The sequence below is a fragment of the Halichoerus grypus genome, chromosome 10 (assembly GCF_964656455.1).
Source record: "Halichoerus grypus chromosome 10, mHalGry1.hap1.1, whole genome shotgun sequence".
Taxonomy (NCBI): domain Eukaryota; kingdom Metazoa; phylum Chordata; class Mammalia; order Carnivora; family Phocidae; genus Halichoerus; species Halichoerus grypus.
The window spans coordinates 134899185-134922505 of NC_135721.1; the positions used below are offsets into that span (position 1 = coordinate 134899185).

At 51.6% G+C, this 23321-nt stretch overlaps 2 protein-coding genes and 1 long non-coding RNA gene across 3 annotated transcripts; 1 reads left to right on the forward strand and 2 right to left on the reverse strand.

Moving 5' to 3' along the window:
* Positions 1–9369: 9369 nt before the first annotated feature.
* Positions 9370–16501, forward strand: TUBB1 (tubulin beta 1 class VI). The gene is made up of 4 exons (XM_036094390.2): positions 9370–9613; positions 12620–12728; positions 13420–13530; positions 13653–16501. Exons 1-4 carry the CDS (start codon positions 9557–9559, stop codon positions 14747–14749), a joined length of 1374 nt encoding a protein of 457 aa, XP_035950283.2. The 5' UTR covers positions 9370–9556; the 3' UTR covers positions 14750–16501.
* On the reverse strand, positions 13233–17945 carry LOC144379304 (uncharacterized). The gene is made up of 2 exons (XR_013442109.1): positions 17312–17945; positions 13233–15279 (listed from the first exon to the last, which is right to left on the reverse strand). It is a non-coding gene; the product is annotated as an uncharacterized LOC144379304 (long non-coding RNA).
* A 675-nt stretch (positions 17946–18620) lies between these two features.
* Positions 18621–22126, reverse strand: ATP5F1E (ATP synthase F1 subunit epsilon). Its single transcript, XM_036094391.2, has 3 exons — positions 21967–22126; positions 20246–20372; positions 18621–18772 (listed from the first exon to the last, which is right to left on the reverse strand). The coding sequence occupies exons 1-2, from the start codon at positions 21996–21998 to the stop codon at positions 20249–20251; spliced, it is 156 nt and encodes a 51-aa protein (XP_035950284.2). The 5' UTR covers positions 21999–22126; the 3' UTR covers positions 18621–18772; positions 20246–20248.
* Positions 22127–23321: the final 1195 nt, after the last annotated feature.

Here is a 23321-nt window from a genome sequence, read left to right on the forward strand (position 1 = left end):
ACCCCCCCCCCCCAAATACCCAGCAATTCTCAAATGCCAGCTGGGCAGCTGAGATTTCAGTGCAGTCCTGATACTGTCCGGCACCAGATTCCACAGGTTAGGGGCTCCGTCCTACAAGACTGTTCCCCACATCAGAGGCCAGTTGTGAGCCCCAGGCTGTTTGTTACCTGTGCTTCTGACCAATCCATTACAGATTGGGGGTTCCAAAGACCCCCTCCTTACATTCGATTAATTTGCCGGAGCAGCTCATAGAACTCAGGGAAACAGTTACATTTACCAGTGTACTAAAGGGTAAGAATCAAGAGCCAGATGAAGAGATAGCCAAGGCAAAGAATGGGGAAAGGGTGTGGAGCTTCGAGGCCCTCTCCCGATGCCCCCCTCCCCTCGGAGGAGGGGGTGGGGGGGAAGGGACTAGAAATTGTAACCCACTAATCACAAGGTGGGCCCTCTGGGCTACAGTGGCCCCCTTGGGTGGGGTCCAAAGTAACCTCTATTAACATAACAAAAGACACCTCGGGATACCCCAGGTGGCTCAGTTGGCTGGGCATCAGACCCTTGATCTCAGGGAAATGAGTTCAAGCCCCACGTTGGGCTCCATGCTGGGTGTGGAGCCTACTAAAAAGCAAAAAAAAAAAAAAAACCCCCCAAACAAAAAAACCCACACCCCACCTTTATGGCCCTTAACCGCTTTCAAAATTCCAAGGGTTTAGGGACTTGTGAGCCAGAAATTGTGGACAAAGACCAACTATGTATGAGAAATATATTGTGGTCATCGGAATGACCAAATATATATTTCTCATAAATCACAACATTGCAGGTAAGAAGGTCAGGAAGCATTCAGCCCTGCGGCTTGCAGGTTGCGGGGAGGGGCGGGGACTTCTCAGACCGGTAGCAGGACCTCTGGAGCCCACCAGCTGCGGCTTACCAGGGTTTTCCTGACACAGAGGCAACTCGCACTCAGAAAATGATGGAAATCAGGGCAGGGGGAGGGGGGAGGGAGTCCGGACATTTCAAACCACAACTTTCAAGGCAAGAAGAAGGAAGTGAGGTCTGATGTTATCACTCTGCCTCCTCCGCACCTTTGAGGGCTCAAACCCGAGCACCCCGGGCTCTTTCTCCCTCTGAACTTGGCTGTGGTGAGTGGCCGGGCTGACCGCTCTCCGAGCAGGCTGGCTGTGTCCCTTCGGGGCTTACGGGCTTACGGGTGGGGCATTCCTTTCAGCAGAGGTTCCCAAACGTGTTCCGTCGAGGGGGCGGCCGTGGACACAGCCCAACCCAAGTTTGGGCCTCCGGACGGCCGAGGGCTATCGGCCAAGCGCGCGTGGCCCCGGGGCAAACTTGGGAGGTTCCTGGGACCCCGAGGACGGACGGACGGGCCAGGGGTCCTGCTTGAACCGGCCGCCCCAGCGCCTGCCCCGGGCCCCAGTGGAGTCCACCCTCAGGCCCTGCTCTCTTCAGAGCACAACCACTGACTCCCAAACCTGAAAGCCGCGTCCCTTCTGACACCACTGGGCTCGCTCCCCCGAGGGCATTCCGAGGATAATGACTCACCTTCTCCTCCGGCGGCGGGGGCTGGAGGAGACTCGGGGCAGCACCCCAGGAGCAGCTCGCCTCGAGGCCACTGCCCTCTCAGCTCCTCTGTGCCCGCAGCCTGGGGCAGACGTCTGCGAGCTTGAGGCTCTCCCGAAACCCTGACAAAGCCCTCTCCCCGGGGGACTGACTGGGTGCCCGAGGCCTATCTTCCTGGATGTAACCGGGTCCCACCTGCTCCCTGTGGGGCTTAAAGGCAGAGGTGATGACATTCGAGAAGACGGTCCACTCTGGGAAATGTCTGTCCTCATTGGATTCTTGGCACAACCCTGTTGAGGTGGAGGCAGGGGCTCGCACCCCATTTTACAGGTGGGAAGACAGGCTCCAGAGAGGTCTAGAGAGACCTGTGGCCGACAGACAGGAGGCCTGTGGGGGGCAGGTGTCAATCCTTCTTTTTTCTCCACCCCAGAAAGCCTCCTGGCCAACAGGTGACCCAACCGCCCCAACACAAAAGCCTATTCATTTCTAAAAATAAGGGTGACTCCCCCCCTCCTTGTGATAAAGGGCACGCGGACCCGACGCTCTCGCGACCCGAGGAGCACACGGGATGAGTTCTCACTTGGTGTGGTGTTGCCTCCAAATCCTTTCTTCCCTTTTCTTTTTGTGCCATGTCGTCTGGCTCCCACCCTGCAAGCTGCAGACATTTCCTATTATTCCACATTCCTGAGTTTGGCCACATCCTGGATACGGGCGTTTGTTTGGGTGGATGCTGACAAGTCTGGCTCTGCGGGGACCGTGGCTTCCTTGCCGGCCGCAGCCCCTCTCCATCCACGCTCCTGTCACTTCCCACACACCTTTGCAGCCAAGGACTTTCAGGGGAGTAGAGAGGTGCGCACACAGGCTATCCTGCGACTGTCCCCAAGTGCCATCATCACCACACCCTCTCCCGGCCGCACACGTCTGCCTGGGAGGAAACGTGGGGTCACATTTGTGGGGCTGACCCCCCAGCAACACCTTCAGAACACACTGGTCACAGTTGGGCATGTAACATACAGCCACTTAGGAGCTGGCTCATGACCAGAGGGGTCTTGGTCATTCACGGGATCAAATCCGCTCGCTCTCTCTAGTCAGGCAGTTGGCAAGTATTTGTTGAGCCCCTAGTTTGTGCCAGACCATTGTCCCAGCCCTGGGGATGCAGCAGTGATAAGTCCCACGGGGCATACTAGAGACAGGGCACCCTCTGGGGAGTTTGGTCGGGGATGGTTCTTTTTGTTTGTTTGCTTGTTTGTTTACATAATTATTTCATTACTGATTTACTGTTAATTTATTACATATTAAGATCATGTTTGGGGCTTACTGAGTTAATTAACATATAACATATTTAAAATTAATTTCACCTGTTTCCCTGTTACTTTTTTTACACTCATACATATTTTTATTTTAATTCTGGTAGTTTTTTTATTATTAACATATAATGTATTATTTGTTTCAGGGGTACAGGTCTGTGATTCGTCATTCTTACACAATTCACAGTGCTCACCATAGCACATACCCTCCCCAGTGTCCATCACCCAGCCACCCCATCCCTCCCACCCCAACCCCCACTCCAGCAACCCTTGGTTTGTTTCCTGAGATTAAGAGTCTCTTACGGCTTGTCTCCCTCTCTGATTTCGTCTTGTTTCATTTTTCCCTCCCTTCCCCTATGATCCTCTGTCTTGTTTCTCAAATTCTACATATCAGTGAGATCATGTGATAATTGTCTTTCTCTGATTGACTTATTTGGCTTAGCGTAATACCTTCTAGTTCCATCCATGTCGTTGCAAATGGCAAGATTTCATTTTTTAATGGCTGCATAATATTCCATTGTATATATATATACCACATCTTCTTTATCCATTCATCTGTTGATGGACATCTGGGCTCTTTCCATAGTTTGGCTACTGTGGACATTGCTGCTATAAACATTGGGGTGCAGGTGCATCGGGGTTGGGTCTTATAGCTATCCAAGGGGTTGCGATTGAATGACGAGGACATAGCCATGGAAAGTCCTGGACTTTTAAAACAGAAGGAAGAATGTATGCAAAGGCCTTGAAATACACACACATTGGTAGGCATGACCAGCTGGAAGAAGCTGGTGGGGAGCATGGCAGCAGAGATGGCTGGCAAGGAGGTAGGCAGGGGTGAAGTCGCCCAAGAGCAAACAGGACCCTAAAGGCCCCTCCCAGACCTCCCAGCTGCAGGGACCACAGCTTGGAGCTCTGCAATCCAGGCCATACTTCCCACACTTCCTGCCCCTTCCTGCCCACCTCTCCTTCCCTCCCTCCCCAGGGTAGGCCTGCACCTGGCTGTCCTTCGCCCCTGCTGTGTGCTCCTGACAGGTGTCTTCCCATCAGAGATCTGAACAACTTATCTGCCGTGGTAAGAGGGCCGAGAGGGTTGGTTTTACCATGGCTGCGGTTAGTTTCCCAGAAGGCAGTGGACGAGGTCTGATTTTTGTTTCACGAGATCCTTCTGGTTACCGTGGGGAGGGTGAAATGGGGTGGGGTGCAGTAGGGGCATCCGGGGTCACAGACGAGAGAGCTGGTGGTGACGGGGCAGGGATGCTCCGGGAGAGGCCGTGAGAGTGGACATGTGGGGCCACATACCTGGGAGGTGGGGCTGGTGGACCGGCCCACTTACAGACCAGAGGTGAGGAGGAAGGTGAGCTGAGTGGTCCGGACGCCTCGGATGCCCAGCTGGAGGCCGTCTGGCCAGCCTGCTTCTTGACTCCTCCGAGCGTACCCCTCAATGTCAGGGTCTAAAGACCTGTGACTGTCTCTGGTTCTGCCATGTTATCCCGGGATTTGAGCTTGTCGTTCCCCTCCCCAAGCCTCAGATTCTGCTGCACAAAGGAGAGAACCATCACCTTGCTCAAGAGCAGGCCCGAGGGGGTGGTGTGTGAGAGGTGGTGGAGAACTTGGCAAAGGCCAACGGGAAGGGGTGGTGCTGTCCTGTCTCTGCGTCCCTGGGGTGTAGGGCCCAAGCCTCCCACTTCTCCAAGGTCCCTCGAGCCCCCAAATAGTACTCAGCCAATATTTGTTGGGTAAATGAATGGATTTCTGAGACTTGACAACAGAGGTTTCTTGGACAAACACCAGGCTTCAAAAAGTATATATTTTTGTTTGATTTCAGCTCCAGGTACCGAACCATACCCTGCTTATCTCTGTTCCTGCCACGGCACATTGCTTATCAGGAGCTGCACACCTTGGGAGATGGGAGGGATGCGGCTGAGAAGGTTAACGCGTCCACACACCTCGAGAGTCACAGCCGTTCAGGGGCTGCAGCGTGTGCTTCCTCCTGCGGATCGGAGATGCCGCAGCCCGGGAGGCGGACTCTCAGTGGCCCCGCAGAGGTGCACAGCATTCACACTATCTGGGCCCAGCGGCTGGAAAGGAGAGGAGGGCAGCCCAGCGGGTCCACGTAATGTGGGCGGGACAGAGAGTTACAGCGGTGCGGGCGGAGGTCTGACCTCCTCCGTGGCGCCGAGCAGCCCTGCTTCGTGAAAGCCAGCAACAACTTCCTAGTTCTTTTCTCCTGTACTTACTTATTCATCCTCCCAGAACTTTCTTGTACAGTAAGAGAACAGCGAGGCAGAGTACAAGAAAGTAGAGCTCAGTTCATCTGATGATCTGCCCACACCCGCTGACTCACTCATAATGGCCCCTCAGATGTCAGTTTCTTGCTAAGACATTTGGAAAAATTTCTGCTTCTGAATCACAAGCAAACACTATAATTCAACAATCTTCTCTGAGTTATTCAAGGAACTTCAATGCACTCAGAAGTGGAAGGATCAGGGGCGGATGAAATCAATGAAATCTCTGAGTACTCTGTTTTTCTCCTAATTATATTTCATTTGCCCCACAGAGGTGGGGGGAGCTCCATCTGACCACTGAGGGGCATCTCCTGGGGGAAGTCTGGAAGCAGCCGATTTGGGGTTTCTGGGTGACACTTGGTTTTTCTTATCGTCTTCGTTCTGTTCCCATAATAGAGCCAAGTGTCATGCAGGAAAAGGCTCGCTACCACCGAGTTTTCTCGTGGATGGACGGCCATGGCCCTCCCGGGGAGAGAGGGTGTTTCAGCGAAGGGCAGGCCTGGTCGTCCTTCTTCCTTATCCTGGTGTCCTTGTCGTGCGGCATCACGCCCGCTCAGGGAAGCTCTCACTCCTGCCCTCTGCCTTTTTGGGCAATGCTCACTAAAGCTCTGCCCTGAGCCCTCACTTCCAACCTGCCTTCACCACGGCCCTTCCTTGTGGGGAGAAAAGGAGTTTATCACTCATCACGGACGGCCACCGCTAATCCCTTGTTGCAGTTCAGGGCTGGGGGTCACCTTCAGCCTGGCTGGAGAACAGACCCTGGGGAACGGTCTCTCAAGGGACAGTTTACCTGCGTCCCGGGAAGGGACCATGTCTTGTGGTCTGGGAAAGGCATGTACCTTCACCACTCCCCTGGCTTGTGCTAAGTTGGTGGTCAGAGGAAAGCTCCTTCCTCAGGGGAGCAGGTCCCTTGGTAAATGCGGACAACAGAGCAGAGACAGTGTGGACCCACTACTTGCCCCTCTGCTCTGTCCACACAGTTCTGATCCCGGAGCACAGCCCTCTGGGCCCTGACACGCAGTGGGCACTCGGTTCCTAGGTATCAAATGAATGGCGCTGTCCACACATCTGCTTCCATCCTGCGAAGCCCACGTGAAAAACACCGCCTGCGAGGGGGCGTTGGGGGTTAACCCCCAGTGTGCCCTGTCTTCCCCACAAACCTGGGACCCAGGACCCTCATCCCCTTCTACAGCTGGGAAAATTCAAGTTTCAGGAGGAGGTGGGCCTCCCGGAGCGGCTGGGGCCGCCAAGCCTCCCTGCCCTGATCTGCCCCACCCCTCACAGCGGCCAAAGCTCAGCACAGCGGGCCAGACTGAGTCAACACTGCCGGCAGAGCAGGGAATCAAAGCAAACAGGGTTCCTCTCCTCTCCTCCCCCCTGATCCCCCCATTCCTTTTTTTTTTTTTTTTTTTTTTGCCAACTGCCCCATTAACAGAAAAACCTTTTAAGCGCCCATCTGGAAATCTGGGCTTTTCCCTCCCTGAGCAAACTGAGATGACCAAGAGGAATGTGCTCCAGGGTGGAGGTTTGGCGGGGGGGACCCCAGCACACTGGATCCTGCTCATACAGCAAAGAATGAACACAGGAAGATCAAAAATGCCCCTCGGGCCCGGCCCAGTGGTCCCCGCGGCGGCCAACACGGGCCCCTTTCAGCAGCCCCGCCAGCCAACAGCTTCCCGTAATAGCTCGTGCGGTCGCTGCATCTACAACCCATTCCTGACATCCAGCTTTCCTGGAACAGTCTCTACTTTCAGCCTAGACCACCTCTTAGGGGCCAGAGAAGAAAGTCCTCAGGCCCCATGCCCCTACCTCGCCCATCAGGACATACTCGTGAATAAATACATTCTTGGCTTGGAAGAAAACTTGCCATTCTGAGCGAGCAGCCCAGCTGTTGGTGCATACTCCACAAACATTTGCTGAGGCCCTCTTCTGTATCAGGCACTTTGGGGACGCAAAGGTGAAATGACACGGGCAGCTCCCAGGCTGGTGGGGAGATGCGGCGTGAGGATAAGTGAAGAGCAAACACAGCCGCAGGTGAGGGCCGTAAGCCCGCATTCTGGCGCCGGCCGGGAGCTCCCAGCCAGGATGCTGCGGCCGGAGACCCTGGGCTCGGGGGGCGCAGCAGAGGGGCTGCCCTGGAATTCTGTGGTCTGATGAGCAGGGGGAGGCTGGGGAGGGCAGGTGAGGGGCCAGAGAGAAGAGCAAAGGGGTGAAGGTAGGCGCAGGGTGTGTGGGGGGTGAATGTCATGGAAGCTGAAAGGTTTATTCTGTGTATATATTTTTTTAACTTGTGAAAAAAATACTGCTAAGTACATGCACATTTCTTCCTCTGGAATTTACACTTTCTTCTCTTTACCGTGGGGGGTGGCAGGCTTTGGACCAGAAGCAGCTGTAATCATGTGGTCATTCAGATTGGAGTAGGAAAACATTCCAAACTCAGAGATGTTGCAAGAGTATTAATCTTGTACTCGTTTACAAAGATTCACCAATTGTTAACATTTTGCCACATTTGCTTAACCCGTCTCTCAACATTTATCACATTGTTACTGTTCTTGCCCAACAGTTTGGGGGCAAGCTGCGGGCAAGGTGACTCTTGACCCTGAATATTTCATACTATCTCCTGAAAACAAGAATTTCCATTTGTGTAACCCGGCCATGATCAAATTCAGGAAATACAACGTGGATACAATGTGATTGTTCAATCCACACGGTCTGTATTAAAATTTTGTAGGTGTCCCAGTAGTGTCCCTTACAGTACCTTCTGCCCTGGTCGGGTCCCCGACCCTGGGTCGCGCGGAGCTCTCGCTCGGCACGTGACCCGTGAGGTCACTGGACAGTGGAAGACAGGGGCAGCCCTGGGCTGGCACCCACGGGACAAAGTCCTGCTTCCCCACCTCAGTGTTCTCCTGCAGGGAACACTCCAGCTCCTTTTACTTCGGGGCTGAACTCCTTTGGGAGAAGTAGAGGCTATTTTCCAGCAAAAAGGCCACTACAGAACAGTTAGTGACTTGCCGGTCTGGATCCCTGACCTCCCGTCTCGGGCCTCGCCAGGCCCGTGGAAAGTGCAGAGGGTTTAGGAGCGGCCTGCCGGTCAGGGTGACGATAGGCAGGGCAGACCTCTCAGCCGCGGTCACCTGTCCGGTCAGAGGCAGGGGAGGGAGTGCCCGGGGACTCTGGGTCTGTGTGCCTTCAGTCCTGCCTTTGAGTCCACGTCCTGGGGGCCCGTGTCTGCATGGGTCTCCTTCATTTCCACATCCCTGGCTGCCAATGTGTGCCCGGCCCACGGCAGGTCTCTGTAGCTGTTCCGACAACGGGGGCCCCGGGAGCTTGGCAAATACTGGAGAGAGGCCTGGAGAAGCAGGTGCCCACCGGGGGTGGCTGCCCGCTCCTCGGGGCTCCGGGGGGAGGTCCTGGCCTGGGCAGCCGCTCCGCAGTTTCTGGAAGAGCAGGAATTGACACGCAGAGCAGGAGAGCCACGCTGACCGAAGCACAGGCTTTCTGAGGACCAAAGTCCGGGGAAGGGGCTGGAGGGGAGGTGTGGGGCCACGCTGGGAAGGGCCTTGATGGCGAGCCATGGAGTTGAGATCCTGTCTCTCGATAGCGCTTTCCCACATGCCGAAGAATCACAAATTGCCTTTACAACTTCGCCAAGTTGAAAGGAAACTTTCATTATCATTTTACTACTGTAAATGCTAATTTTTTTTTTCCTATTTACATTAAAGTAGACACTGTAAAAATAAAAACTGTCCACCCTTGTTCCCCCAAAGGACACGTCAGCGCTGTCAGTGGCTGTCGGAGCGCTCCTTAGGAAACGTAGCTGAAGACACGGGACGCATGGCCAGGTCTAAAGCAAGGTAGGGACGTCTCACTGGCTGTGTGACTATGGTGAAGTCACTTCACGTGCTGGGATATCGTGGCCTCATCTGCCAAGCGACGGGTTTAGACAAAGGATTCCTAATAACACAACTGGCTCGGTCAGGGAGAGCTCTCTGGAGGTGGTGCCCTCACCCCATGAGCTGGGAGCTGTGGTTTGGATGTCATATCATGAGCCCATCACCCGGGTGTCCAGAGTCCGCCACGGTCAGGCCCACACCTGGTGCAAGACCTCCAGGCACTGTGTACAAAGGCAGGCTTTGGTCTTGAACTCTAGGAAGTGACTGGGCAATATTCTGTTTTGGGAGAGGAAGAAACACCCCCTTCGCCAGGATGACAGGCAGAGAGCAGAAGAGAGTAGAGGCTGGGCCTCTGGGCGGTGGACACACCCTGGGACCAGCTTGGTCATCTGGTCCCATCACTGCAGTGACCAGTCGTGTTGGGCCCCCACCAGTGAAGAAGGGCGGCTTTCCCAGAGACTGAGGATTCCGTGAAGACCTTACACTTGGACGCAAAGCAAGGATGCGTGAAATCGTGCATCTTCAGATCGGCCAGTGCGGGAACCAGATCGGAGCCAAGGTAAGGAAAGTTCAATTACTAGGACTAGCTTTCCTACGGTCGCTGGGTGTAGCCAACTAAGAAAATATCCTCAGTCGGCAGGGAAGGCAACAAGTCCAGCAGATCGCATGTGCTTGCTGAATACTTGGCTTCATTAACCGATGCCCATAGTGAAAGAGACACAGGAGGTAGGACAGGATGAAAGGGTTAACTGAATTCATGTTAATTTCACCACCTCTTACAGGGAAGCTTGTTTACTTTCATGACTTTAGCAATGAACTTTCATATCTAAAGACAGTAATTTGTCTCAAAACAGTTTCCTAAAGTTTGTTGGGCAACTTTTTACATGATATCACTAAGATGCCTTTCCATCCCCTCCCTTGTTTATGCTGCAAAGTTTAAAAAGATCCACATCTGTTCCATTTAGTAAAGCAATAGGAGATGAAGGAGGTAAACCTAAACGTTTTTGGGTGTAGTAGTAGAAATAATTAAAATACACTCTGGAGTATACATGAGTGTGTCCCCTCCCCACCTAAATTTTTTGTACACAATGCCTGGTTCAGTGGCCAACTCTAAGAGACGACACAGTCCAACAGTCTCCAACCCGAATTTCAACCCTAGTTTTACACACTTGTACTAACAGCCATGTGATTGTTCCCTTTGCCATTTTGAAATTACTTTCACTAGTATGAATGGCATTAAAAATTTAATTGCATTGGGGCGCCTGGGTGGCTCGGTCGGTTAGCATCCGACTCTTGGTTTTGGCTCAGGTCATGATCTCATGGGTCATGGGATGGAGCCCCGTGTGGGCTCCGCACTCAGCAGGGAATCTGCTTGAAAGATTCTCTCCCCCTGCCCCTTCCCCGACTCTCTCTCTCTAAAATAAGTAAATACAAATAAATAAATAAAGCTTTAAAAATTTTTAATTGCATTAAAAGTTAAATTTTTTTTTTTTTAAGATTTTATTTATTTATTCGTGAGAGACAGAGCGAGAGAGAAAGGCAGAGGGAGAAGCAGGCTCCCTGCCGAGCAGGGAGCCCGATGTGGGACTCGATCCCAGGACCCTGAGATCATGACCTGAGCCGAAGGCAGACGTTTAACCATCTGAGCCACCCAGGCGCCCTAAAAGTTAAATTTTAAAAAATTGTGGTAAAACACAGTGTAAAATTTACCATCTCCAGCCATCATTTTTAAGTGTGCAGTTCAATACTGTTAAGTATATTCACAGTGTTGTACATCCAATCTCCCAAAATGCTTTTCCTTTTGCAAAACTAAAAACTCTGTCCCCATTAAATATTAACTCCACATTTCCCCTCCCCCAGACCCTGGCACCCACCCTTCTACTATCTAAGAATTTGAACTCTTTAAAAAAAAAAAATTTATATTTATTTATTTATTTAGAGAGGTGTGAGTGGGAGGTGGGGGGGTGGAGAGGGAGAGGGAGAGAGAATCTCCAGCAGGCTCCATGCCCAGCACAGAGCCCAACGCGGGGCTTGATCCCACGACCCCAAGATCAGGACCTGAGCTGAAATCAAGAGTCAAATGCTCAACCAACTCAGCCACCCAGGGACCCCCAAATTTGAACTCTTCTAGGGACCTCATAGAAGTGACATCACACAGTATCTGCCCTTCTGTGTCTGGCTTATGTCACTGAGCATTATGTCCTCAAGGCTCAACCACGTTGCAGCCTATGTGTGAATCTCCTTCCTTTTTACAGCTGAATAATAGTCCATTGCATGGACACCCCACACTTTGTTTATCCACTCATCTGTCAGTGGACACATAGGTGGTTTCCAACTTTTAGCTATTGTGAAGAGCAAAGCTATGAAAAACTAGTCTTTTAATGCAGGTGTTTAAAACCTGGGGCAAAGAATATCACTCCTTGAAAAGAAGTTGCCACCTTTCCGTCCAAGGTGATGAGATGTTCCTAAGTCGAACCCACAGAGAAGTGGGAGGCACCGGCCCCAGCATTCTGAAGGGGGAAGATAATCTGGAGGGAGGTGCGGCACAGGAAGTGCAGCGTCCAGATAGGTTCTTAGCTCTTCCTCCAGCATCGCGTTGTCTGGCGCTTAGAGCCCCGGCGACTACTTATTATTTGGGGCCAAAAGAACTGTAGGAGACGTTTAGTTTGTGGTGTTATAGAACTTAAATTTATTTATTCTTTCAGACCCTGAACAGTGCTGGTAGTTTACTATATAAGAGCCTGGTTAATGAGACCATGGCCAGAGCAGAGCCATCACTTATAAGGTATGGCTGGGAAAACACCCTTGGGGATTTTAACATAAATGAATATATTTTCATTGCACTTGAATATGTCCTTCTCCAGGGCAGTGAAAGGGGCCATCTCAGTAACTGTTTCCATATTAAGACACATAGCTATATTAATAAATACTGTATGTGTGATTGGAAGTGTCATATGTTTCAAATAGTTACAAGAGCTGTGCATAATCTTGAATTGTGTGCATACCTGATCATGAAAAATGTACATGGCTAAAAGCTGGGCCTGGATGTCCTAGTTATGGGCTTTTTGGAAAACTGCATGAAAATAAATACCCAAGCGAAGGAGATATTATTGTGAAATCAGATAAGAATTCAGTCTATTTTCATTTAATGGTATCTATACTTTACTAGCTTGAAGCACTAGGAGGTGAAATTAGAGATACCCGGTCTGATGTGAATTGTAAAACGACAGCCTTAATGTATAACGTGGCCTCCATTTAATAGGAGCAAAATCCAATTTAATATTTTATGTGTTGGCATTTTATTTAAGTCGTTCGGGTGGGTACAAAACACCGTCTTCATATTCATGTTTAGTGGAGGCAAGAGCAAGTTACACCGTGGAGCTGGCACTGACAAGGTGGGCCTAAAGGCACGTCTGGGAAAGGGGCGGCCAGACGGACCCCTCCGGGCAGGCCCAGCAGCACTCCCTTCCTCCTGTTCCTCTGGCCAATCTGCTGGCTCACGGGTACCCACCTGCCCTTTTCTGGGGTCCCTCTGTACACTGACCTCCCCTCCTGCTGCTTTCAGTTCTGGGAGGTGATTGGCGAGGAGCATGGGATCGACTCGGCCGGGGGCTACTGCGGGGACTGTGCCTTGCAGCTGGAGAGGATCAGCGTGTACTACAACGAGGCCCACGGTAGGACGCTGTACTCTGGTCGCGATGCTCACTGCCCCGGGAACACGGGCAGGGTGATGTCCAGGCAGCGCAGTGGGATCCCGAGACTGGCGGGTCCCCAAGTCCCGTCTAGGGCAAGGGCCCGGGGAAGAAGGCACTGAGTGGGGGCACGTGTGTTTACCCCCGCTGCTCAAGCACCACCTTTCCTGTTTAGTTCTTTTTTTTTTTTAAGGGTAACTCTTTCTTTTCTTTTTTTTAAGACTTTATTTATTTATTTGAGAGAGAGAGAGAGCAGGAACACAAGCAGGGGGAGTGGGAGAGGGAGAAGCAGGCTTCCTGCCGAGCAGGGAGCCCGATGTGGGACTCGATCCCAGGACCCTGGGATCATGACCTGAGCCGAAGCCAGACGCTTAACGACTGAGCCACCCAGGCGCCCTCCTGCTTAGTTCTTAAATGAAAACCAGAATCGCTTCCAGTAGGGGCAGGATCTCTGTCATTGACGAGACAACAAAACAACACAGAAAATGTTGGAAAAAGGATTTCGAAGGTATTTTATAGATGTATGCACTTGTTGGGGTCAAGAATATGACTTCAAATGTCTTTCTTCTAGAAATACCTTTTTCCTGACGGGTATCACAAGGTTCTATTTTGATGAAACATTAACTTTTAGAAAAACAACAGTTTGCTGACTTCTTCCTATTTTTCTACGCAGGTAAGAAATACGTGCCCCGGGCGCTGCTGGTGGACCTGGAGCCCGGGACGATGGACAGCATCCGATCCAGCAAACTGGGAGCTCTCTTTCATCCCGACAGCTTCATCTACGGTAGGTGTCCCCGCAGCGGTGTGCACCCCACGCCCCGGGGGCCGAGGTGAGGGTGCCTCCTGGTGGTGCCCGGTCTCCCGCCCCCGCGCGGACAGCCCGCTGACCGGCCTCCGCCCGCACAGGTAACTCGGGGGCCGGCAACAACTGGGCCAAGGGCCACTACACGGAGGGCGCCGAGCTGGCCGAGAGCGTGCTGGACGCCGTGCGCAGCGCCAGCGAGGCCTGCGACTGCCTGCAGGGCTTCCAGCTGGTGCACTCGCTGGGCGGCGGCACGGGCGCGGGCATGGGCACGCTGCTGCTGAGCCGCATCCGCGAGGACTTCCCCGACCGCATCCTGAACGCCTTCAGCGTCCTGCCGTCGCCCAGGGTGTCCGACACGGTGGTGGAGCCCTACAACGCCGTGCTGTCCCTGCAGCAGCTGGCGCAGCACGCCGACGCCTGCTTCTGCATCGACAACGAGGCGCTCTACGACATCTGCCTGCGCACGCTCAAGCTGGCCGCGCCCAGCTACGGCGACCTCAACCACCTGGTGTCCCTGACCGTGAGCGGCGTCACCACGTCCCTGCGCTTCCCGGGCCAGCTCAACGCCGACCTGCGCAAGCTGGCCGTGAACATGGTGCCCTTCCCGCGCCTGCACTTCTTCACGCCCGGCTTCGCGCCGCTCACCAGCCGCGACGGCCGGCAGTACCGCGCGCTCACCGTGGCCGAGCTCACGCAGCAGGTGTTCGACGCCAAGAACATGATGGCCGCCTGCGACCCGCGCCGCGGCCGCTACCTCACCGTGGCCTGCATCTTCCGCGGCCGCATGTCCACCAAGGAGGTGGACGAGCAGATGCTCGGCGTGCAGACCCAGCACAGCAGCTGCTTCGTGGAGTGGATCCCCAACAACGTGAAGGTGGCCGTGTGCGACATCCCGCCGCCGGGGCTGAGCATGGCCGCCACCTTCATCGGCAACAGCACGGCCGTGCAGGGGCTGTTCGGCCGCGTGGCGGAGCGCTTCTCGGCCATGTTCCGGAGGAGGGCGTTCGTGCACTGGTACACCAGCGAGGGCATGGACGTCGGCGAGTTCGCCGAGGCCGAGAGCAACATCCACGACTTGGTGGCCGAGTACCAGCAACTGCAAGACGCCAGGGCGGCTCAGGAGGACGACGGAGAGGTCGTGGGCGAGGCAGAAGTGGAACCGGAGGACGGGCCGCACGAAGCCCGCGGGGCCGTGTGAGGCCGGCCGCAGCCCCCTCCCGCCGCCCTGCCGTCCCGCCGCCGCCCGGTGTCGCACGCACGCACAGCCGCGGGGACGGGGGCCCGGGCGGGAGTGGGGGCGCTGGGGCCTCCCGCGGGCATTCGCTAGCTTTCGAGACTGCTCTTCACTGCACACTCTCTTACCCGGGCTTCAACGGCAAAGTGAATTTATCACGAAGCCCACCGCCTTTGTTTAGCAGTGTCCATCCGGCAGTTGCTGCAGGCCCCTCGCGGTGCCAGGCATCCAGACTACCCTCAGACCACCCGCGTGCACTCTCCACCCTTTCGTGGCACCGATGAGCACGCTGGAACCCTTGCTTGGCGCCCTTGCTAAGAGTCCTACCCCAGCTTCTGTCATGTGCGCTGCCCAGCATCCTACCTCCTGGTGCTCGCTGGCCTCCCGAAAAGCCAGGTGACTGACTGGTACGTGGGGAGCTTGCAGCCGAGGCAAGTGTGAGTCAGCATCCACCGGTGAATCGCGTAGACCTTGTGTGCACGTCCGCGTACTAACTGGAAAGGGAAAAAAGGGAGGACAAAAAACAAAGTGGCAGTGCTTTTCACCAAAATACCTGGCCAAAAAAACCCCTCAAACGACAGGCAAAAGTCACCAACCCCAATCCTCTGGTCCTTATTTCTGAATAGCTACCTTCTAACATAAATGTTTAGACACTCTAAGTTTCTTAGGGGTGTTGGTTCTGGGAATTCATTAATCACCATCTTCGGTTTTCCTGGTAAAGGCTGTTTCAGAATGCCCTTTTCACTTTCATTCAGTAAACACCTTCTGAAAGCACTCGGTAGCCTCTGCTCTTTCAGAAAGGGCACCCGGTGCGCAGGGGCGCTGGGCAACCATTCAAATGCAGGAATTCGGCAGCGGCACGGCCGCAGTGTCCTTCTTCCTCGTGGAGGACGTCGTCTCATTAGGGAACTTTTACAGTTCAAATTAATTTGCAGAAGTTGCCATAAATGTTTGCATGATGACACAGCTTTGACCATTACCTGAGTTTAATCTGCTCACATTACAAGAGGACCAAATACACAGGAGTGTAATCAAATCATCCATAACTTTTTAATTACAGTTTACCTATTTCTGACACACTGCACGGCCATCCCTTCCAGGGCCGTAAGGGTCTTAATGGCCTTCTAGAATTACCACTGAGCTCTTCTATTTGATCCATGGGTAGCCGGCAATGGGAAGAGGCTCCGACCCTCCGTCAGGAAATATTTACTTGCAGGCAACTAGGTTCTCGGATCTGCGTTTGTCATCTGCAGTAAGGTAGCAGGTGGATGGACGACACTGCCTGCTCATTCTGGGAAACGTCACTCCTTCACGTGCACATCGTGAGGAGTAATGAAAATACGTGCGCAGAGAAAACGAAGTCCTGCTGTCGGCATCGTGACAAGCCTTCTATTTACAACACTTAAGAAAAGTTTTAAACACTTCCTACTTGTGGCTCAAGCATTAAAACAAAAGCAGATTTATTAAGAAAATGTACCTATATACTCTCATTTGAAGTTCATAACTTCTCAGAAGCTAAAATGACTTATGACCTTTGATGTTATAAGAATTTATACGCGCTTCTTCTAGCACTTTCCTTCTCAAATCTAAAAAGGCAATCCAATAGATACAAGGAAGGCTACAGATCTAAATTAAAAAAAAAAAACCTGCTGATTTATATTACTGTCAAGATTTTTGTTTGCTCAATAGTAATCATTAAAGTACAAGGAAATTCAATTTTAAATGGCTAAATTGCTTTATTTCAGACTAAATAAATTCCTTTTCTTGGAGCCTAACCGCCCAGACTGATTAATTTGAGTAGTTAAAAATATTTCAAAATGTATCTCACCATCCTACTCTTTTGTATGGTAGAAATAAACACAAACACACACACGCACAAACAAAAAACCCACTAGAAACCAAAAGAAATCTATCCCCTCAGATTTTGAGCCTATTCCTTTAGCGGTATGGTTGCCATGGCAACACCGGTCTCAGAGATAGAGACATGGGATCAGAATCTCAGAGCTTGTCCGTTCCTTCCCTTCACACAAGAAGCCCGCAGGAGCATAGATTAACGACTCCCTCAAAAACCACTCAACTAGTTAGTGAAATGCCCACAGCCAGGTCTGATCAGGGTCCTCTAGTCATCCAGACACAGTAGTCCTGCCAGGGGCCCAGCAGGCCTGGTACTGGAAGTTTACTTATCCCAGTATCCGTTCAGGATTTTTAATCACAGAGAAAGAGGCTCAAAGAATCTTTGCTGGACAGTAAACTTGTCTTTTATTCAGTTGCTTTACCCCTTTCCCTATCACCAGCCCTGGCCCGAAGTCTCACCTTTTTTTTTTTTTAAGATTTTATTTATTTATTTGACAGAGAGGGACACAACGAGAGAGGGAACACAGCAGGGGGAGTGGGAGAGGGAGAAGCAGGCTTCCCGCGGAGCAGGGAGCCCGATGCGGGGCTCGATCCCAGGACCCTGGGATCGTGACCTGAGCCGAAGGCAGACGCTTAACGACTGAGCCACCCAGGCGCCCCCCGAAGTCTCACCTTAATTAACCTATCTCCCACGCTGATGACTTCGCTCTAGTTACCCAGCTGCAAAGAATTCAGCCCTTTGCCCATCGGCTTTGTTCGTCTGTGAAAAAGGCCTGACAGCCTCGAGATTCATTGATTCCTATCCCTGTAATGAAAGATGCTTCTTAGCACCTTGACCTTGGGAACTGAGGTGCTGACAGCTGAGGTGCCCTGACTTTAGAACAGCAGACCAGCCCAGGCAAAGAGCTCCCAGGGCCCTCAAGTGGCTACTGCCCAGTGGCTGGGCTCTCGTACTCCATCCAGGAGCTCCTCCTTGCCTGTCCTGGGCCAAGAATTAAATAAAACCTACAGGTCAAGTGTCCGGGGGCAGGAAATCGCCTGCAGAAGGCTGAGAACAAAGGCATTCTCTTGGGCGCCTCCTCAGCACTGCTCGGTGGCCCCCAGAACTTATTGTTAGCTTAAGTACCATGGGGAGAACTGGTCCTGGCATAGAAACTGAACTGTGTTTCAAAATTTCCTGTTCAAATTTATTTCTCCGTTCTCCAAAACAGTTCAAATCAAGCAGTTAACTTTGCAGTGGGTGTTTTACTCAGCTGAGTGCTTCTAAGTTTGAAAGGAAGATAAAAACAAAACACTTGCAACAAGTCTTCACGCCTGAGCATTTAATGAAGAAGTGAGACACCGTGCAAACACGGTGGAGCAGTTGCCATCCTCACGCCCACCCCCACTGCCCCCCCCACCCCCAAGACCTGCAGGCAAGAGTCTTTTTAAAGACTGAGCTGCAGCTCGGCCATCAACTCCATGAGCAAGGTACTGAACGGCTTGGACCCATCTCCCGTGGGGAGTGCTCCCAGGACAGATTCATTTACAAAACAATGTCAAGCACATTTCTTGCTGAAATCCCGATATTAGCTCTTCTCCACAGGTTTTCAGTGGACAATAAAAAATGAAGACCGCAATCTAGTATTTTTTTTTCTCCTTATCTATGCTTTTAGTAATTTTTGTCATTTAGGCAAAAAGCCGGCTGTGCGGGAGAACCAGGCCGGCGGGTAATAAGCCATCCGCCACTTGGCCGTGACTTCTGCAATTCAAAGATAAGGGACAGTGAGAGCCTCAACAAGAGGCTAATTTTGTCAATTGATATGAAAAAGAGAACTTTCTATCCTGAGACATTTAAAACCTCTTTTCTGTTTCCCTCTGCTCACTAGATATTAAACCTGTTTCCCCTACCTGAAGAAACTGCAGTTCCTAAGGTCCTAATCCTGCAGGTGTGGATAGCTCCTATGAAGAAAAAGTCCAAAGGAAAACAAGAACCAACAGCAAGAGTGAACCATACTTCAATTTATTGGCATTGTCAATCTAGAACAAGACAGGGATTTTTTTCCATGCAGGGAGATCATTTTCAATCTGCCATAACATGTACCCACACATCTTCACCTCAGAAAATGTAGCATTTCAAGCTTTAGTCAGGGTCTAGGAGAAAAGAAGAAAATGCAACAGTTGCTAGTCCTCTGTGTTTTCTTAAAAATCCAACATGAACATGGGCAATGACTTCCTTGTCACGAACTGTGTAATATAACTTTGGTGTCACTTCACAGTGCTGATGCTGACCCTTGGCTCTTGGCTGTAAAAACTGCTGGTTCATGTGCATGGCCTTAGCCGAACAGGAACTTCCCTTCTAAGTAGAACCAAGTACTCTCTGGGCTATAAAGAAACTACTCTGCCTTTAAAAAGACACTAAAAGCCCCCTGTGCTCAAGGGCTGGGAGCATCCCCTGCAGGACATAGAGAGAGCAGGTTTGTTTTGTTTACCGGAGCTGGACACGAATTCCTGACCCCAAGGACATCACAAGGTCAAGGGAGTTCGATGTGGAGTTTGGCTTGGCTCTGCTGCAGAGGCTCAGTGATTTTCTCAGCTAGCTCATTGTTAAAACCACCCAACATAAAACCAGGTCTCATTACTTAGAATTATGAGATGAGACAGAGAGCCCCTAGAAAAAGGGCCACATTCAAAACACTGCATCTCCAGACTCAATAAAATATTTACTAATTCAAAATGGAAATGAAAAGTGCTTAGGGGAGACAGCTCCAATAAGTAAAATTGCTCATAACCACAAGCTGCCAAAGGATTCATATTGATCACATTTCCTTGCCACTGCAGGTCTGACGCCTTTTTTTAAAGCAAAACAAGAAAATTAAATCTGAAAAACATCTCTCTGGTATTTGCCTTGCTTATCTTTGAAATAACAATGTCAAGAAAGAGGCTTAGAGATCAAATCACTTCAGTAGTTGGGAGCAAAGAGTCAGAACTTATCAACTGTAGAAAACTGTCTTTTATTGCACAGGATGTAACTCTACATGGCTCACATCTCCGGAGAAGTAAAATGAACCAAGCCCTCCGAAAGAATCATAAATTTAGCAAAGTAACAGTTGTCACTGCAGGGTCCTTGCAGATGTTCCTGCTTGATAAAATCGCAGGACCCTTGCCTGTGCTGGTAGCCCTCATGTTCAGGAAGCAGTCATTTGTGAGAACATTAGCAGATGTGGGGGAAATGAAGACGCAAAGAACTGCAATTTGTCATGCCCCTGAACTGTTATGTAACTCAGACAGCAATTACAAAAAGTGGGGAGTTTATCCTCCAAATTATTTGATGTTGTGCAGACAAATGAAACAGGTTTAATTAAAATAAGATGGCTCTCTACCTAAACACCGCTAAATGAGCTGAAAATCAATGGGCCAATTACTTCTGCTTGTCAGGGCCCGAAACGAGATTCTTTTACGATGCCACAGGACTCCTATCACCTGTATGCTTTAAATTATTACCCACTAACATGTGAATGTACTGATTGACCAAAAAAACGGACAGAATTCAAAACTAAAATTACTTTGTTTTGAAAGTGTTCTAAGAACTTCAGATGCAAGCCTTCTAACAAATCAGTAACTTACAGATTACTCCTTTTTCACTTTCACAATTTTTACGGTGCTGCCGGAAGTCTTCTCAGCATTTGCTTTGAACTCTGTCTTCAGTGCATCTCTCACTGCTTTTGCACAGATCTGGGAGTATCGGATATAGCTGGGAGGAAATGAAAGATGATATAAAGTTAATTATCAATGATCCAGCCAGACTGGTCGTTGTTGTTTTTTTTTTCCCCTTCCCATATTTTTAATTTTGGTTTGACTTGTACATTATAGTGGAACGGGATTTAAAAATGACTATTGACAGAAGCAATCTACACAGAGAAAAAGACCAGAAGAAAATGTACCAAAGTCTTAACTGGTATTAGGATGGGTAATCTTTGGTTTTTCTTCTTTATACCATCTTCTCTCTTTAATACATGCTAATTTAAAATAAAAGATTCAGTGATTTTTAAAAATCCCACAGCACAAGAAATAGACCAAAATGTTATGAGAGGCTCTAAGTGATGTTTCCCATTTCTCTACTTAAAATTTTTTCTTATACTATTCTTACAAGGTAAAATGTATACAATTATAAGAGGAAAAACTATTTTGAATTCAACAATTCTTCCTGATTATTTAAAGGTTTCCTTGAGAATATTGGATTCTGTTTCCCAAGTCTGCCACTGAAGATGCTTCCCAATCAAGGTTTCTAAATGAAACCAAAAAGTCCTTACAGAACATCCTTAATTCTAACAAAATATCTAACAGCCTGCTTCCTGTTTGGTAGATGGACTCCCATCAACATCTTATTTTCCAAAAAATGTCAGCTCACTTTTTACACTTTTTGAAAACAGAAAGGGGGGGGGGGAGTGCTGCTGTCTATTTTCTCATGTTTCAGATTTGCTTTTTGGGCCAGAGGCAGGCGTTCCAATGCCTCCTCGGGTGCTGACTAACTGGGTTGACCTTCAAGGCTGCTCAAGCCTTTCCGCTACTTTATCCACCTGTAGAGACGAGAGTAAAACAGGGTAATGGCGCCTGCCCCCCTGACGGCGGGAGGAGTGACACAGCAGAGGCCACCGCACCGCACAGAACAGGCGCTCAGGAAATGGCTCCCGGGACCGGCACCGCCGACCTTCCACCCGGACAAACTGCCTGACCTCACACGGCAGGAACTCGGGCTGCTCAGCTGTCCCAGGCAGGTGCACCCCCCCAAGGAGGAGCGAGTCTAGTCAAGTCACAGGGATGCCCCCCGCGCGAAGCCGCCGGGTGTGCGGGGTGGGGGGCGGCGCCCCCGTCACTGGCGGTCGTGTCTTCAGACGGGTTCCACTCGTGAGCTTCCCGAGCCGCCCCCCCCGCCCTGTGTGCCGTGAACCGAGGGCCTCCTCCCCTTCTACCGGGAAGGCGGCCCGACAGCGACGGGAGTCGGTGTGCAATAAAAACACGTGTGCGCTGGACACGAAGGCTCGGGGTGCGGGCCGGGGTCACACACCCAGGGCCCAGTCCCGGGCCTCCGGCGCCCCGCTGGGGACGGAGGGGGACGAAGACCTCGCACGCCGCGCGGCGGGGGCCCGGCCACACTCCGCAGGGGGGGCCCGCCGCAGGTGCTGGGCCCGCCGCCCACGCGCCGCGCTCTCGAGGCGCCCCCGCCCCCCGGGCGTGCGCCGCCATCTTGGGGCCGCGCTCCCCCAGCCCCGACCCCCGCCGCGCGGCGTGACCTCCGACCCCGGGCCGCGCCGCTGGCTCCCCGCACCCCCGAGGCGCGGGTCTACCTGAGTCCAGCCTGTCGCCAGTATGCCACCATGATGTCGCGAGAGCGGATGCGTCGAGTCGAATCGCGAGGACGCCTCAATGTCGGCTCGGCGCACGGCCCAGCGGCAGGAAGGTCAGCCCTGGGAACCGGAAGAGGCGGGACTCCGGACCTGCCAATCTCGCCGCCTCTTGCCCCGCCCGCCCGCCCTCCCGAGCAGCCCCTGCTGCCCCGCCGCTGAATCCCCCCGACGCCGGGAGCCAATGGGGGCGGGCGGCTGGGGCCTCGGGTGCCAATCCCCGGGCGGGCCGGCTGGCCGCGCCCACCGATTGGCTCCGCGGGCGCCCCGAGCGTGTGCCCCGCGGGCTTCCGTAGTACCCCGGCGGGGCGGCGGGGGCGAGAGGGCAGCCGGGGGCCGCGCGGGGCGGGAGTCCACCTGCGGCCCGGGGGCACAACGGTGCCCCGGCGTCGGCGTGGAGCACTTCGCCCCCTCCCCCGGGGGCAGTGGGCAAAAGCGAACCCGGCCCAGACAGCGCGCGGGCAGGGGCGGGGGGCGCGGGGCAGGGGCGCAGGAGCGGGTGTGCACACGGAGCCGTGACTGAACAGAAACTGAGAGCAGCAAACACGTCGTTACAAGGAAGTTTTCAGAAACTAGAAACCTAACTTCCATCTTTAATGCTACATGGGGTAAGACGCCCCCCAGTCCGAGGGGAACCTGTGAACTGTCCCAGTTCAGTCCCCCCAAATACATCTACTTGCCGTCTACGGAGATTTCAATAGGTAAAAGCCACAAACTACCAGCTACTTCACTACACTGGAAAATGAAAATTTCTAGAATTTTATCATTAGGTTAGAATAAAAAAAAACAGGATAAAAATTTGTTTACAAATCTTTTTATCATTAGGGCATTACACCTTTTTCAGAACAGGTATAATTTACAGAAATTATACAAGGCAACTTTTTATCAAAGATCAATATTTCCTACGTTTTAACTGAAATGTTATTTCATTTGTAAAAACCATCTCCGGTTACAAAAAAATAGTCAAAAACCTTACTGGATTTAAGTTGCTTTTACAAATGTCCTAAGAAGTCTTAAGCTAAAGAACATTTTAAGTAGAAAAACACTAATTTTTAAATAGTCTGCTATACTATTTCTGTGGTTTATGTACATATACTAACTGGTTTCTTTTACAGGAAACCTGATGAGTCTGTTACATTAGCACTGTTAAGATAAAGGCAAGAGCTAATCACCTTTTAACAAAAATACTCTGTATGCAACAACTGCAGGTATCAAAGATGGTATTTACTGGTCGTTAACTGCCTGCTACAAAGTATGAAATACATTTACTGGATTGTTTTTCAGATTGCAGCTGCCCC